The 17765-nt window shown below is 43.1% G+C and overlaps 1 protein-coding gene across 8 annotated transcripts in view; it reads left to right on the top strand.

Moving 5' to 3' along the window:
• The window catches only part of NFIX (nuclear factor I X), a 241737-nt gene extending 224357 nt beyond the window's left edge, over positions 1-17380 (top strand). For all 8 annotated transcript variants that reach the window (XM_088137646.1, XM_088137651.1, XM_088137650.1 and 5 more), the window contains one exon: positions 8849-17380. Coding sequence is in view for 3 of the 8 variants with exons in the window: in XM_088137651.1 (XP_087993777.1) it covers positions 8849-8863 (15 nt within the window). In the remaining 5 variants the exon portion in view is untranslated. The remainder of the gene's footprint in view (positions 1-8848) is intronic.
• Positions 17381-17765: the final 385 nt, after the last annotated feature.

Raw genomic sequence — 17765 nt, 5'->3', positions numbered from 1 at the left:
ATTCTCCTGCTTCAATAAGCCTCCTTCTTTCAAACTGTAAAGCCTTCCTGCCCCTATCATACACTTTGGCTTATGGTGTTTTTTCTCGGTTGCTGCTGTTCCACCCATCCAGCTCTTTCTCCCGAGGCAAAAAGGAAATAATCTGGATGGTTTCTAGGTGCCTCCCACTGGAATTATAAAGTCATTGGATAGGAAGCTGGAGACAGTTGGCTAGTAGCCACCTGGTTCTTTTAATTATTGTGCAAAGTAGCTGCATACATACAAGACAGTCCCTGTGGAGGTGAAATGGAAATGGAGATGGGAGTAGTAGTCTATAGTAACAGGTTATCCCAACAGTAGCATCATTTGAAAACAAACTAAGGAGAAATCTGGTTGTGGAGATGCCATGATACCATGCCCTTTCTGTGATATCAGCAACCCGAGAAGTTTTGAGTCACATCCTTATTGTTTCTAAGAGAAGTTCCTTTCTAAACTCCATCTAGTGGTGTATGCAGATATGAATCTGGACATTGCTCTAAGGTAAAACAAGGATGACGTATGGACAATTCCAAGTCCAAGTAACTGTGTAGCTCTTTGAATTATACTTCTCTCTGGTATACTGTCCCACTCAGTATGATGTCTGTGCTGAGCATTGGAGGATCAATTGCCAGTTTCCATACTTCCTAGTTAGAGTTTGATCAGAAATCCATTCCTGAAGCCAACTTCTGATTGGCCAGGGAGCTTCTCTCCACCAGTGCCCATAAGGCTCTTTAGGGAAGAAAAGGAAGGGTTTGGTTTTTTTTAATATGTGGCTTAAAATGCAAACTGAGTTGGTGGCGCATTGTTTTTGTCATGTATAATCATTGCAACTAGAAATACAGGCTTTATGTTTTCTCAACATGGTATATACCTAGAACTTGTACTAGGGAAAGAATATAACCTGAGAGACATGTGGGAGAAGAAGAACGTATAGAAGTGGGGAGAATAGTTCACAAAGCAGAAAATTGCTTCCAGGAATGAAGAAGAGCTGTGCTGCTTGTTCTTCTGATGTTCAATAGGCTACACTAGCTCTGCTATAAGATTAAGTTGCTCAGGGAATGTAAAGCATAAGAAAAAAAGGTGACCCCCCTTTTCAAAGTTGCATAGGTGAGAGGAAGGAGTCTGTTGCTCAGCACCAATGATATTACGGGTGGTGGCCATTAAGTACCATTGGCACTCCTGTATGCAGAGCATACCAGCCACTCTCAGTGGAGGATAAAAAGACATGGCAGGGAGGTAGGATCTGCACATTTATAGTTTCTGTGCAGCAGGGATTACCTTGTAATGATTGTGTAATAACTGTGTTTTGTTGCACAATGAAACAAAAGACTGGGTTGTCATATTATTTAGGGCAATCTTAATCATGCCAGTGCCACAACCAGAAGGGAAAAATTATGATGGTATGAAGATTAGAGCAACAAAGGAAAGATGTATACCATGGAGAGGGAGTATTCCTGGTCCAACGTGATTTCTCCCCATTCCTCCTGTCCCACATAAGACAGCTCTCAGCTCGATCTGTCTTTCCTTCCTAGTCTCCATTGCTCCCTGGTGGTGAATGAAGGAGCCAGAGCAGAACAGGAATGAGATCTGCTCCCCTTCCCATCCCATAACCAATGTCACGTCTGGCCCGTCTGGTTTCCCTGAGCAACCAGACATGATGTCACACCCAGATGAACTTGGACTTGGGGGGCCAGGCAGGGAAACAATGGTCCGGAGCGAGGCTGGACCAGGGCCCAGCACGGCCGCAGGACTAGCAGGGGCACTTCCGCCAGCAGTTTTCCTACTTCTTGCTTTCGCCTTCTTTTCTGTTTCGCCTTTCATTTTTTAAATTATTTTTCTTCCTCTCTCTTTCTCTCGCTCTCCCCCCCCCCCGCTCTATCTTTTAGTGTATTCCTATTACTTTCTTTATGGCTCTTGTGCTTCTTTTTCCCTCAAATTCTTATTAGGGTGATGGGAAAAAGTTGCTCTGACCCATCATACATAAGATGGTTGAGAGACATTGAGGTATTTTTCAACCAAGGCTCTGCCAGGTGGGCTTTAAGCTTTGCCAAGAGCCCTTTAATGTGTGCATGTGTGTTTTGTGTACAGAGGGGGGAAATATTCCCTGCTCCATTGGCTAGGCTACAGTATTACTGGGGGAAGGCAAGGGGAGGGCAGATGTTACCACAGTAACCAGTGACTTTTCTGAACTCTGGATTCAGGCAGATGGAGGAGGACAAAAGAGGGGAAGAAAAAGACAGACAGAATTGAGCAAGAGCAAGAGATGAAGGAGAGAAGCACAGTGGCTGCCAGTTCCCCCTCTCTCAGCTGTGGCTTCTGGCTGTTGCCCATAGGAACAGCTGCAGGTCCCGTGAGGTGTAACAGACCTTTGCTTCTAGCCACACTGCTTTTATTATTGTCGTTATTGTTAAATATTCATTTAATGCCAATAGTGCATGCAGAACCCAGCACTGCCCTGATTTCTACTCCTCTTGGCTTAAAGGGTAAGGCTGTGCCAGCTCCACAGGTAAATGAGCTTCAGTGTGGTTGAAGTGTCCAGCAGACTTCTCATTAGATGGTCATCTCCTTCCTGGGCTATAGATTGGCTCAAATCAGACTTATGAGAGTGTGGCTGATGCTGTCCAGCATTGCCCAGGGAATGACTCATAACTAACTATACATGATATAGTGCAACTCCACCCAGAAACTGAAACCCCATAGCAGCCAGTGCAAAAATCACACCATCTTTGTAATGAAATTATTTTTTACCAAGGCAGCAAATGGCAGACTGCATACAAGAAAGAGGATAAAGGGAAGAGTTGATATGACACTTGATTTAATACTCCACTCATTGATAAATAGGAGGGTGGGAGTGGACAGAAATTATTGGGTGAAAAGAAGCATGCAGGTGAGAGAAGTAGTCCACACCACCCTTATCTTATTTTTCTTACTTATCCCTACCAGTTGCCCCAAGCCTGAAAGTGTCAAGCTGAGGAGCAGGAGCGGGGGGGGCGGGTGTGGTGTGCAGGTGAATCAGTAAAGCAGGGGAGGGCTTATCTCCCTTCACCCATGTGCTGTTTTCATAGATCCCTGGCCCTTGACTTTATACATACATGAGGCAAGTGTGTGAATCAATACCTGTAACTGCCCACATTACATCTAGCAGGACCTTATTTGTACTGTGGAGATATAAGCAAGGCAAAGCTCAAATAACAAATGCTTTTATACTACTCTAGCAGTTGATAGAGATGAGTGAAATCCCCGTGTGAAATTTCACTCATTTTACTGAACCTCTTGACTTGTCCTGAACCTCCAAATATTTGGAGAAGAAAACACCAGTGTGCTTTGAGTTTGTCATGGATCCAAGCTTATGGCAAATCTAAGGAGGTGTCAAACTAATTCTCACCACTACCTCCTCCAAGACATTTCTGAAAGATTATGAAAACAAAGGCTGCGATAAACCTTCCCTGAAATATTGTTTCATCCCAAGTCAACAATGGGACAATTCCATTGTTCTCCAAATTAGGATGCAGTTTAATGGGGCAAGTTGGGGCAAGTAGTTCTTCTTATTTTAAAGGCAGAGAAAGAGGTTGCTTAAGGTGCTATATATAAAATGGCATCAGAAACAAGACTCCACCCTAAAAAAAAAACCTTTCTGATAGCAGCATGTTCTACTTTCCCACCCTCTACTCTGAATATTTCAGCCTGATGGAGAATGATTTTCAAAACAGGGGAAAGAGAAAGATAAAAAAAAAAAGAATGATTGCTGTACCAGGGCAGCAGTTTTAAAGTGGGAAAGAGAAAAGAAAATATCTGCCCTCCTGCTATGGTAACTCTCCTTAAACTTTCTCTTTTTCCTCCTCCATTTCATATCTCTTGCCCCCTCCCCCACAAGCAATCTTTGAAAGGTCCCCTCCAAATTCATTATCTGTGAACAGCTTAGTAGTGTCAGGGATGGGGTGGAATTTATGTGAGCCTTATTGACATTTATTTCTTCTGCAATTTTTCTGAACTTTTAATTGAGGAAAAATTCATTTTGAATTTTGGGACAACTGAGGGTGAAGGAGAATGCTTTTCCTGAATCCAAGTAGTACAGTGTTCCTTACCAACAGCACTAGTTCCTATTAACACTGGGCTAGCAGTTCAAATTATGCAGATCAGAAGATAGGCCTAGAAGATAATTGATGCAGAGGTCTTGTAAATCTCAGAATCTGCAGTAAAGAAAGAAGGTATTGGGGGGGGGGTGTCTTTTTCAAAGTCACTGGGGGTTGGGAGCATATACATTTTAATAATAACCACAACAATAAGAATTCATAAGGAGCTCATTCCAGCTTCTAGTAAGTTAGTATTTGGCTGTCCATGGGCACTGGCTTCTGAGGATGAAATACAAGTGAAAGACGTTTCTCTCAGGGCCCAAGTGGGCAAGGGAGTGACAGCTTATATTATCACTTTCCATGGTGACCATGATCTGAAATTTGGGGATAACATATATATCAGTAAAATTATCTCTCAACTTGTGGTTCTAGTAGCCATATACCTGGAATATTTAATCTAAAAGTCAAAATTCCTCCCACCACATGTGGAAGAAAATGGGACTTTCTGGTTAAGAGCAGTGTGGAGCAAGATGATGCAGCCCAGTATTGCTTAGTGCATTGCAAGGCAGATGTCACTGAGTAACACACCAACATTCATTTGAGGTCCGCAGATTTGCACGGATGCTGCTGTAGCTTGTTTTGATTCTGTCATACTTGAGGCAAGAGCAGATTAGGTATGTTGTGGGCAGCTATAATAGATAGCTACAGAAATTAGCTCAAGGCATTTAAATGATGCTCTGACATGAAGGGACATCTGGAGATTGATTCATTCCTCACTGCCAAATAGATGTTATCATAGTGGAGTGACAACTCCTGAGTGGCTTGTTACTGAAGAACAACATTCTGATTGGCTTCCCAGGCATATAGTCTCTGATTCCAACCAATCACAGAGCAGAAACAGTCAAAGAGAATTGTACTATTTTTGTTTTGATTGATTGTTTCCAAATCTCTCATTTGTATGACCGGCTCCACTACCAGAAGATGTCAGGTGGTGGTGGTGGTGGTGGTTATTATTTCTAATTCTCTAATTTGACCATTGCCATATAATTCACATCACTGCACACCTCAGCCAGTTGGTAGCTTTATATTAGGAAAAAGTTTGCATTTGATTGGCTGCAATTTGTGATAATAAACAGTGGTCAACAATCTGACTGGCTGGCATGGATTCACTAGGGTGTAGGAATTGGCATCTTATTTTATGAAAAGAATATGGATTGGCCAAGCAGGAGAGAAGATATGGATTAAAAAGAGCTGGAGAGAACAGACATTTTAAATACATTGTGAAAAGGAGCAGGACCTACTTGGCTAAATAAACTTTGGAAAGCTGAGAACTTGGATTCAATATCCAACCTGAGCAAAGTGGGAATGGTGTTTTCAGTGTGGGCAGGATGGATTGATGCAGTTTGGATCTGGCAAATGTATTTCACTGTGTGTCTTAGCTATAGGATTTTCATCAACTGTGCCAAGCTTTGTAAAATGCATAATTTTCCCTCTCTTTTCCAAAGCAATCTTGGTAGGGTAATGTCCAATAATATATGGCTTCAGAGGAATTTCTGGACTTAGAAAGTTGATTCTAGAGAAGGGAGAGAGATTTGAGAAGGGGAGCTAGAAGCTAAAGTAGTGTTTGCTCTGAGAAGAAAATAAAGTCCATACTGAGAAACTGCGAATTAGAGAGACCTGCTCTCCATCAGGCTCTGAAATATGTAGCAAATGACATCGGTACTTCCTGTACTTGCTATACTAAATCTGTTGAGGCCTGTGGGAATCTCAAACAGGTACTGTTTCTCAGGATGTTGCATCCTGAAAAGAGCTTCACTCTGATGCCAGCCTGTTGTGCAGTACCAAGGGGAAGCAGAGCCGTGACAGAAGGGAGGTGGAACAGAGAGACAGGGAGGCTGAAAGCTGAAGAATAGAAGTTCCAATCTTCCCAGCAGTGGTCTCAGAGCCCCTCCTGGTGGCCATTTGCTGTTTTTTTTTTTCCTCTGGAGAATCTGAATTATTTGAAGCCAACCACTTCTTCCCGTTTCCTTCATTTGCCACGCCTTCAGTATTGTCTCCACATTGCAGATAGCAAGAGTGTCCACAGTGTGGCTCTGCTCCATCCTCCCTCCACCACTGGAGAGCAGATTGTGCCTGCATCTCTGCCTTGACTTTTCCAATCAGAAAAAAATTTGAACTTCCAGATGCCAGGAAAGTTTCTGTCACTGCCTGAAGAAACTTCACATAATACAGTGTCAGCTTCCCTTCCAATCCCTGGCTAGGTTGGAGGAAGGAAAACATTCTTTATCTCCCAGTCACCTTGAGACTATTCCAGTTTTGGGGGAGCAGAGGGAGAAGACAGCTGCTGGGTCTGGGATGGGGAGGAAGTGGAACAGCATAGAAGATGGTCTCTAATGGTGGGGGCCACTTGTGACATGGGGCTGGCTCTCCCTTTGGCTGGAGGGCATGGCCATTTTTGGGGAACCTGGATTACAGAGACTTTGCAAGACAGGGCCAATATTGCTCCATGCAGAAGTGGGCAGATGGGATTAAATATTGTGAGCACCAGCAGCAGTGACTGGAATTCCTCGTCTCTAAATGAAATCTTGTAATTTGCATTATATAACATGCAACTGCTAGCAATAGCCTATCAGCTGCAAATACAGGTATCAGATGGTGTTTTCAGCTGAGATAAAAAAAAATCCTCTGACATTGGTAGTTCAAAATAAGCTTGTTGTCTTTCTTGCCTCTGAGGAAGTTTTGGTTTCTACTAAATTTACTGAATTCTCATCAATTTTTATTGATAAGGCAGCAAGCCCAGCCAGGGTTCAAAAAGTTGCATTCAGCTCTATGCTTTCCATGACAGTAGCAGAGTCTCAAGAGCAATTGCATGAAAGGCGAGATAAACAGAAAGAGAGAAGTTACATCATATGATATGGAGGTGCTAGGAGACATTCTTATCTAATTTCAGCAGAAGGAGTAGCAATGGCAAAAATCCCAAATTCAAGTTTGATGTGGTACGACAAATAGATGTCTATAGTCATCCAGGTTCAATTCTCACTTAATGCCAAATTTGCACTTTCTGCTTTTCCCATCGCCAGTATGGGCCACCCACCATTTCTTGAGTGCAGGAACAGACATCGCAATCCATCACTTAACCCAATGCATTATAAAATGTACCTCCCACCTAAATTTTGTTGTTCTGCTTCAGAAATACAGTTTTCCATCCTGAACTGCCTTAATCCCTTCCAAGTGGCTCATCCACAATGCTTTATTCCAATCTAGGGAAATCTCCATCTCTAACTGGCTACGGGGGCTGGCATGCCCCTTCCTCCCCACTCCCACTCCCACCCCAGCAGCTGGTTCTGCCCTGTATAGCCATTTCACCCTGGGCTGCTATGTTCTCAGCAGCTTCCTTAAAAAAAAAAAAAAGTTGATCTAACTATGGCCCATAAAGAATGGAGTCTGGTAAAGCCTCCTGGCTATCATTGTTTTCCCCACCACTTCTGCCAGCACTCCTTAATTCCACACTTATATCTCCCAGTGGTCTCCCTTTCAATTTCTGCCCAGGGTGGCTGAAGCACACTCTCCTTTCTTTCCTACCCTGTGCCCCCTGTACTGCAATGATTCCCTTTCTCTTTGTAAGTTAAACTATCTTTAATTTGCAGGGTAGGCCCATTGGAAGGAAACTGCAATGATTCTCCTTTACTTCTGTGAATCTGAACCATCCATTCAGATGGTTCAGTTAAAATGGAAGAATCTGTATTAGTGTAAAGGAAGAGAGCACGGGAAGGGGGAGTGAAGGCTCCCATGTACATAATCATCTGGGAAAGCAAAGGAAAAGAACAGGGACTACTGAGGAGGAAACAACCCCTCAAAGGAAAAGGCAGGTTCTGGGAGGCCCATCCACACAGATGCTAGCCAGTAAGGCTTCCCTCTCTCTGCATGAATTGGAAGGGCAAGAAGCAAGGAAACAACTAGTCAGGGCTTGACCTCCTTTGCAGGGTCATTAGAAGAATAAAATTGGTAAGCAGCAACTTGCCTTCAACTTCTTAAATGAAAGGGTCTGAGGGACAAAATCAGATATTAGGCTGGTGACACATGTGGTCTGTGCTCTTTGGTCACACCCAGCTCAACCTATTCTGAGCCTTCTTGACATCATCAGTTTGTTATTCTATACACTGGCAGCAACGCTTAATGACAAGGGATGGAAGCTGTGGATCTCAAGACCCAAGCATATTTTACAAAAGAGGATAGAAAGGAAAGGAAGCAAACCAAATACAGGGCTCCCATTTTCAGTAATGGTTGTATGTTTATCATGTTCTTCCCAAATAGTTTGAAGCATATCCCTATAAATGTGTGGTGTGCATGTGACAAAAATAGATGTATGGAATTATATGTGCAATTCATGTGGAAACATTTCTCTGAGAATCAGTGCTGGCTACTGGCTGTAGCAACCTATTAAATGTATACTTGATGGCCAGCCTGGATGAAACAATCTCAGGAGGTGTCATTAGGTTATTATTATAAGAAGTTGATGGGCACAGTACTGTGGTGCAATATGAATGGAAATCAGAGATTGGGGTGCTAGAGAGGGACCAATAATGGGAGCTATCAGTTTGCTTGAGACTGCAATATGGCAAAGTCACAAAGAGCCTAGAAAACCCATGGGATGGGTCTTAGTGGGTATTTCAGTATCAGGCATGAGAAAAAGAAAGGAGTTTATCAGCATCTCAATTTTAATTCTGCCTCTCTCTTTGTGTCTTCTTCTGCTCCAGTCTTGGTTCCTCTGACAGGATCTTCAAGTGAAGAAAAATGATAATGATGATGATGATGACGACAATGATGATGATGATAATTTTTCACTCAAGCCCTGCGAATCAGAATCTTCAGTCCTTAACCTATATCTTCACTGAGCTGCTCCTCTTCAAAGAAAAGTAAGAGACATTGGGTAACACAGATGAGAAGCTTAAAAAAAATCATGTTGGACCTCCCTGATCCAAAGCAGATTTTGCATTTGCATAGAAGAGTCTTGTCTTCTCAAGGAATCTCATCAACTCACACTGAAGTAACTCTCTGGTTAAATGATGTATAAGATAGTCCTGGACTGGCCACCCAAACAATGGTTTGTTTATTTGTTTGCTTGTTTGTTTAAAAAGGGATTTCTCTTCATTCATCAGGGGAAAGAATCACTCACTCACATCAACCAGTCTCAAATCCCAAAACTGTCTCAAGATTTATGAGGGATTATGTTTGCTGGGGAATGAAAAAGAAGACTGTTCCCTAGAGATTTGTCTATTACTAGCCTAAATCCAAGGTGATTTCTGAATACACTAAAGGAACTAAGAGCACTTGCCTAATCAGAGCTTGTTCCTTGGTTGCTTTTAAAAAACACCTGTAAAGACAGGTGGAGACTGCAGGCAAATCAAGTTTGCTCTCAGTTCCACTCAGTTACTGTGAGTATAATTGCAAGGCCAATTCAGTGTACCATCGTGGTTCAGATCTGGAAATGGTTTTGATTCAACATTACTTCTCCCACCAAACATACGTTCCCTTGTTAACCAAATTAACATTGCATCTCTATAAATGAAAACAAAGCAAAAGCAGAAACACTCCTGAATACCAGATGCTCAAACAGAATTCCATTCCAGAGCAAGGAGTAAACTTCTCTTCCTCCACGCCTTCCTCAGACATGCATGTAAACCCATTTACCCTAGCACCTAATATTTTCTCACCTGATCTTGGTATCTAGTGCTTCCTTGTATTCCTTGCTCTGGATGAACTTTTCCTGCATCTCAGAAAAAAGTAATGTCTGGATTATATGGAAAATATTTCCAGTCTTACTCTGCATGAACTGGAATTCCTTTCCCCTTAGTAACAAGAAATATGGGCACTCTTCAGTTCATGACGACAAGTAAGATTTGACTGGAAAGTGTTTCTCTTTGAAAAGAAACTCCTTGCTGCTATTGCAAATGGACAAATATTTAGGATAGTACAGTATTCATTCTTTTATAAATAACAATTAAAAAAAAGATTAGCAAGACAGCAAAGAGTCATACTACAGTTACACCCCAAGCTGATAATTGGGGCTAGGGTAGCTGGCTCAGACAGGTACGTTTCAGCAGAGTTCCCAGCCTAGTCTAGGCTTCGGCCTTGTGAGATTGTGGGTGTCTGTTGTTACTATGGTTTGATACTTTTCCTGATCCCTTTTCTCCACTTCATTTTCGTCCTCCTTGAGTTGTTGCATTTCCTTTGGCTTCCTCTACATACAGGTGACACCAGCAAAGAAATTAAATTCAATGGGGTTTTGTTGTTACTGTTAAAACAAACAAAAACAAAGCCTTTAACAGTCTCAGCAGACCACAGCGCAACAAAATAAATTGTATATAGTTAGAAGTAATGGAGGCTGCCTAATGGGTAGCTGTAAGGGTTTGACACTACCATCTGTACACCATGTGCAAATGCACACATGTGCACCAGATCAGTCACACAGCTCCACGCACTTTCCTCTTTCCTTGTCTCATACTACAGCAAAACCTGTGAGAAAAACCAGCATTCATTTCTGTTGTGCACCCATGAGATAATCACTCTTGTTTCTTTTTCCAGCATCTGTGGTAGAAACCTCTCTCTCCTTAGTGGATGCTGAGTTGCGGGGACAGGGGCTTTGCCAAATTCTTTGGAGTTTATCTCCCACCTTCCACTCCATCGTTCCTGATAACTATGCTCACCTCTGCATGAGGTATCACTGGTTCTTACTGGATGACAGTGAAGTTCTATATCACAGTATGGGGCAAGGGTAGGGGTGAGAGATTGTCTGATTTGGAAAGGGCCAGAAAGTGTTGCAGGGAACGGGTTACTGTGCAATTAGTTCAGAGCAATTGTATTTAGACTCATGGCTTGCAATGCCTGAAGTTGTGTCCCAAATAATTAATTTGATCTAGAGAATCTCCTGAAGCCTTTCTACTATTTGCTACAGTAATCCCCAGTTGAATCATGGAGCATCCCAAGGATTTCTGGAGTAGACTTAGTCCAAAAGACCTGCTGGTGAGACCAAGAATCTGCACCCTTGTCCAAGTGCAATGAGTTTCCAGTTCCAAATGGAGAAACAGGGTCAAGGAAGGGAATCTGAGGGCTGCAGATTTGCCTCTCTCCTCTGCCAGCAGTAGGCTCCCATGCTTATCCTACAATCCACATGTGAGAGGAATGTCCTGAATTCCCCTGCCCAATATACGCACATGCATACGCGCACACACCAGCAGACACTCCTATCCAAGGCCTGCTCTTGTGGAGGATTCATAGAGCCTGACCTTGCACAGCTGCAGGACAGCTGCTGTACAAAGGGGGAGGTCTTCTCTCTGAGGAAAATTGTAACAGAGTGAGCAGCCTGTGTTTAGATATTTTGGGCTGCTACAAAGAGGAGACACTCATCTGATGCTTTAGTCATTGGTGTGAACCAGGTCTGTTCCTGTCCAGTAAGAATACCTGAATTTCATGAATTTTAGGATTAGCACTCTGCCTGCTGCTTCTGTCATACCAGAGGTCCTCTCACAGTATCTTCTGTAAATGTTATTCAGAAATTAAATATAATCTACCAGAGATAACATTTGAATGAACATTCACACCATGACTGTTGATCCCTCTTTCAGAGGGAGTGAGAGTTGGGGCCAAATCAGTGATATGGGCAGAATTTGGAAGCAGCAGCTACAATTAGAACACAACCCCGTTCCATGTTATGAAAGGTTGTAAATTCCCCAGTTTGTAAATGCCCAAAGTTAGTATCTGTTTCTTTAAGAACACTAAGCCATGGATAAATTTTGCAGCTGTGGGCATTGATACAGTTCCTACCCTGGTGGCCTTAAAAAAAAAGAAAAAGACACCCTTGGACTATTCAGCCTACTGTTCACTACCTTTTTTGCAAAATATCAATATCAAGCCTTTTCTAGTCTGGTTGCATTGGAAAGGATTCCAATGTATAATAAGGCTTGGAGATGTACTAATGTTAAACATGACTCATGCTGTAGCATTTGAAATGCTGTATGATTTTTATTTGATTTGGTCATAAGAGCATTTGAAACATCCCCAGATTGAGAAGAATTGTGCCCCCACTACCCCAAACATATCCAGGCTTCTGTTTGTGTTAGGGTTGACAATTTCTGAGTACAAAGATACAAAGTATGAAAAATGTTTTAAGTATTAAATCATGAAGATCACAATAGTCCGGGTGACCCTTTTTAGTATGCAATATTCCAGACCACCATTAGATTGCCTCCAAGACCAGTGGCCATCTGGATTTTTGTAGCCTAGATAGATATGTTAGCCCTACAAGAACTGATACTGCTCCATTCCTTCAGTTATTAAATATATTTAGTAAGTTTATTCACTTATGACACTGAATGCTTTCCTTTTAAACAATCCAATAATTTAATTCAGTTGCTTGAAGCTTCTAACCTTAATGCTCAGCATTGATCAGAATGGGTTCCCTAAAAACAGGAGGTGGATAGGTCTGGGGAAAAAAGTAGGAATTGCAGGAATCCAGAGGCAGGTGACCACCAATGAAACAGCACTTAAAATGGTAGGGGATGGTTGGGAGAGTAGAAGTTTACTGTTATTTAATTCTGGAAAAGGAAGCTTTAAATCCTAAAGGTGCTTAAGCACTTATTTAATACTTGGGATTTTTAAAAGGTAACAGATGAATAACAGTAGTGTGTGGGTGGGTAGATGGAATACCAGTACCATCCATTTACATGTTACCTTGTTTGAGTCCTAAAAGAAGGGTAAACGTAAACCCTGAGAATGAATCCATAAGGGGTGACATGGAGGAATTTCAATTTTGGTGGCTTGCAGGTATGGGCAGCAAAAATACATAAAAAGTTTTGTTTAAAAGGGGGAGGGGATTTTAAAAAACGAAATATATATTAGGGGTTTTAAAAGAACCAATTTTGTTTGCATTGAGCCAAGTGCAATGGAGTGCATAGTTTTAATATCTTTGTATGTTAAAAATTGTTAAGAAGAAGAGAAAAAATCTATTTTTGTTGCAAAGTCCTCTGTTCCCAGGGACTCTAAATAAATTGGGACAAAAGAAAAACCCACCTTTGTAAGTATGGGGAAAAAAAAACTTTTTCTGTTTATTTTTTCATTTGTCTATTTTTCCTTTTTTCTTGTTTATTTTTTAAATCCTTTTTTAAAAGATTGATAATAATTGGGGATTGGTTGTTGTTTTTTCCCTTTCCTCATTAGTTTTGTCATTTTATGGGAGGGCTGAAGGCAAAAGTTTTGTCATACACAAAATAAAATTGTAAAAAATACTGTATCAGGTTAAAAAATTGAAGAAAATTACAAAATTAAAAGTAAAGAAAAGAAGAAAAAAACTAAAAAAACTAAGCTGAAAAAAATTAAAAATACAAAACCTGGTGCTTCTTACAGTATAAAATACATTAAAATCTCTATTATACATAGTTTATGAACCAATTAATTGTTATCATAAAGCACATTTTAGGAAACACGCATTATCCCTTCTTTATGTTTAGCTGAAAGGGGCAGCGGGCTTTGCGGTCAAACGCACCAGCAGCATCTGGCAGCTTCTCATGGATCTTCCCAGGTTGCCGAGCGAGATGGGTGATGGTGAGGTTGCCATGGCAAAGGGGGAAGGTTCCTAATGAAACAGAGGCCATCCTGGATAGGCTGTGTTTCTCTGGCTCCTTCACCCTTTCAGCACCCTCCATCACTGCCACCGCACATCCTCCTCTTCTGTGTTGTTCTTCTGCCCTGTCTTTTCCCAAAAGGAGCTAAGCAAAACAGTTGACTTGGTGTTTGGCCTTCATTTCTACCCCCGCTTTCTTGTAAACCAGCCTAATTGCAATGTTGGATTTTTTCCCCTTCTTTTCACTTTCTCTCATATATGTATCTGTGGCTCAATGGCTTCTCTTTGGAATGAGGAGCTGATCTATGAACTCACCAGCATCCCTTCCATTGAACTCTTCGCATTCCTACCCCCGGAGTCGGTTGTAACTCCTGCTTGCCCTTTCTCACAGCCTTCCTTGTCTGTTGAGAGGAATCCTTCCTCTTGGCTCATTGTGAAATTGCAAGGCAGGAGGGTTTGTGTGCAAAGCAGAAGTCCAGACTCAGATCATAGCCCGCACCTCACAGAGCACGGGAGACTGACTGGAGAAATTTCTCTCTCCAGGGAAGGACCAAGATGGATGACTTTGCCTTACTCTCAACATGCTTAACTGGCCAGCTGACATAGTGCCTTTGTAAACCCATCTTTTGTTGGAACAGATGGACCATGTGCTCTGCCTGGGGAGTGGGTGCAGGAAATTCCACCCCCTCCTACTGTAATCCATGTGCTCAATATAGGGGAAAGCAATAAAAGCCTAGGCTTGACCAGCAAGAGGGAGATACTTGGGCTAAACGTGGTGGTACCTAGTCCTCTTTGGCCTGGCTACTGCTGTCCCATCCAAAAGAGAGGGTCAGCAGCACCAAGGAGAGGGTAAAGGAAGCATACCTCCTAAACAATCCTGAAGGCAACAGGAATTTTCCCCCCAACAGCCTTTCTGCACTTGGGTTTTTCCAACCCCCTTTCATGGATCCCTGAGTTCTCTGTTTGCATGAAAGGGTGGCCTGCTCAGCTCCTTTCTCCCAAGTGATGCTCAGTTGCGGGTTCCCTTGCTAGCCCAGGAGGGTGTTATAGTTCCTTAGGGCCCAAGACAATTTCATTGGTGGGCAATCATCCTTGCCAGGCTCTGTCCCATAAATGTATTAGCACTCTCCTTGCTCTCCCTTCAGCTCTTGGTTTGGGGAAGTAAGCTGTCCCCTGTTTGGCGGCCAGTAGGCTGGCAGTGAGCCTCAGACGCTACTTGCTATGGAGCTCTTTTTTCCTCTGTCCTTTGCTTTAGAAGAGCAGTTGAGCCTTTCTGTCCTTCCTTTCACAAGGTACCTTTGACAACCCACTTGGCCTCCCCCTTCATACCCTCCATATGCCCCCTCCCCGTTAATCTCAGACCCACATCTCTCGCTCGGCAGCAAAACCTTGAGATCCATGAAACTGCAGCTTCCCAGACTGCAACCCACCCCTGCCCCTTTGAACAAGTTTCTTCCTTGGTTAAGAAACGCAGTATATATATGAGTACAGTACAGTATATATATATAGTACTAATGGAATTTGGTGTGCTTTTTCTCCTCATCCCTGACTCCCTTGCCTCTTTCCCTGTACCCCCAAGCCTCCCTTTGTGTCTTTCAGTCTGTTTTTCCAGTTCCCCCCACTCCTGGCCCTAACCCTCCGCACTTGAAAATAAAGGGTAGCTCTTTGTCTGTTTTTGTTCTTTCTGAAGTTTCTTCCGTGTCTAGCAGAATGCAGGTAGCCATATGTTATAACTGTCAATATTGCTTCACAACAAAAAAAAAATATATAGGAAAAAAAAGAAAAAAAAGAAAAAAAAAGAAAAATCTGAACTGTTTTATCATTTTTGCCTGAGCTTTCTTCGGCTTTCTCCATTGGAATGGCTTATTGTGTTATGTGAATTTAAAAAAATTAAAAAAAGTTTTAAAAAAAATTAAAAACAAAAAAAAACTACATACTTTAAAAAAAGAAAAAAAATCATCGGCTTCCCTCTTCCCATTCCCACCAGTTCCTTCCTCAGAGCAGAGATGGGAAGCCCAGTGGAGGGAAGTGCCGAGGGCTCCAAGGTCATGTATCTGTGTCTGTGTTGGTGGGTGAATGGGGGGGGTCAGTTTTCCTTCTTCCCCATTCCCCTACTTTCTGGAGGAGCTGCTCAGAAACATCAAGATTAGACTCATTTCTTCCATATATACATCCCGTCAGCTTTTTGGTCAAATTTTAAAGTGCCTAAGAGGTATATATATATATATAATTATTTTTCAGCAGAGAGTAGTTCCTGTTTATTTGGGACTGAGCATCTTTGTGTCATGTCTGCCAGCACAGCATCTGCTGATGTGTGGAGAAGTGGCGGCGGCTGCTGCTGCTGCTGCTGCTGCTGCTGCTGCTGCTGCTGCTGCTGCTGCTGCTGTTGTTAATCCTCTGCGTACCTCCTTGCAACCTCTTCTCTGAGGCACTTTTCTCTTTGCAAGGCTCACTTCTGGCTGAGGAGAAAAGCACTGGTGTGGAGCCAGCAGGAAGGTATGCCCTGGGCAGGGAGAGGACCTAGCACCCTTCACCCTCCTTTGCTCTTAAATCAAGCCCTCCTTCCCTCCCTCTAGATATCTGATTAGGGCAGCCTAACTCTAAAAAGATGGGCCTACTGCTGTCATATCTAGCGTGCCAGGGAGTATCACGGCCAAGTTTCACTTTTGCCTTTGAATACTGCAGAGGACCTATTTCAAAAGTCATTTAGGCACCTTTGGGTTTCCAAAAACCTACACCGTGTTTGCCAGAGGCTGCTGTGATCTGAGAAAGGAGGCAAGATAAGAGCAAATTATCAGAGGCCTGAGATCCTGGGAGTTCAGTAGCCAATCCCAAGGGAGGATCTGAGGGATGTCAGGCTCAACGTTGGGAGGAAAGAAACCTTGCTCCTGTTTCCCATGGAGACTTGGAGGAGCGTCCCTTCCAAATGGCATGGAGTTAAACTATCTGACTTAGATGGCAAGTAAGCCCGACAGGCCTGCTTCTTCCCCCAAATCTTCTTCCCTAATTTTTGTAGAATGTTTTGTCATGTCTTCCACTTCTTGCAGAGGTAAATGGTTCCCAGTGATGCCGTTCTGTTTTTCCCCGGCCAGGGAATATGACCGCACTCCCTAGGGCTACCAGATCTAGTGCAGGACCACTAGAAGGCAGCAGAGACATACAGTATAGAAAACACTAATATTTTGCTGCCATCTAACGGTCATCCAGATTTTTGCAACCCAGATATGGTAGCCCTAAAAAGTGCTTCCTTCCCTAGCCCACTCAGGATGTTTACAGGAAGGGCTCTTTTACCCCTGCAACAAGAACCCCTACTTCGACTTGGGCCTATGTGGATATTAAGATAGCAACTCTCCATTTCCATACAAGGAGGGAGGCCCTTTTGTAAGTTTTCCCAGAAGCGTGCCAAGCGAAGGTGTCCCACCTGCCTAGTCCAGACTCAAAGTGTGCATGTCTGTTTCTACCCATATCAGCCTGATGCTTCAGAGCAGCCGCCTCCAGCTCTTTCCCTCGACCCTTTAGTGCCCTTCCACTCCTTATGAAGCTGTTTTACTGCTACTGGTTTGGTTCTGAAAGCAAAAAGAACTTATAACCCTGCAGCCGAATTAAGGGAAGTGCCTTAAACTGATGCCTTTGCTGCCACCAGCGAACAATTGAGACAGGAAGAGAAAGCGATCAAACTTTATGCATCCAGCTTCAGAAATGTGAACAAAATATGTTTACAGAGATTGCAAGCAAATTGCCTCCGGGGGGGCTCATGGGAGCCCCTCGGTTGCTAGCCATCATCACTTTCTACCCTTCCCCACCTGCAGGTTTTACACAGGGGAGGATAGCTCAAGTCCGCAGAACAGCTCCTCTGCTAACCCGCCTGCATTGCATGTAGCTTGCCCCCGAGTGTTTGCTCACCCTCACCCCAAAGAAGGGAACCAGCAGCCGTGATGTGGTGGGTCAGCTCCTCCGGCCCCAGCCCCTGTCCCAGTCAGCCCTCGGCACTACCCCTCCCTCCCCAAGTGCCACTCTCCGAGCGGGGTGTAATACGCATGTGTTAATTACAATTT

Source organism: Python bivittatus, unplaced genomic scaffold (assembly GCF_059951505.1).
Source record: "Python bivittatus isolate LINGU-HERP-01145 unplaced genomic scaffold, Pbiv_v1 ctg000220_np1212, whole genome shotgun sequence".
NCBI classification, from domain to species: Eukaryota; Metazoa; Chordata; class Lepidosauria; order Squamata; family Pythonidae; genus Python; species Python bivittatus.
This window is presented reverse-complemented; position numbering and strand designations above follow the sequence as displayed.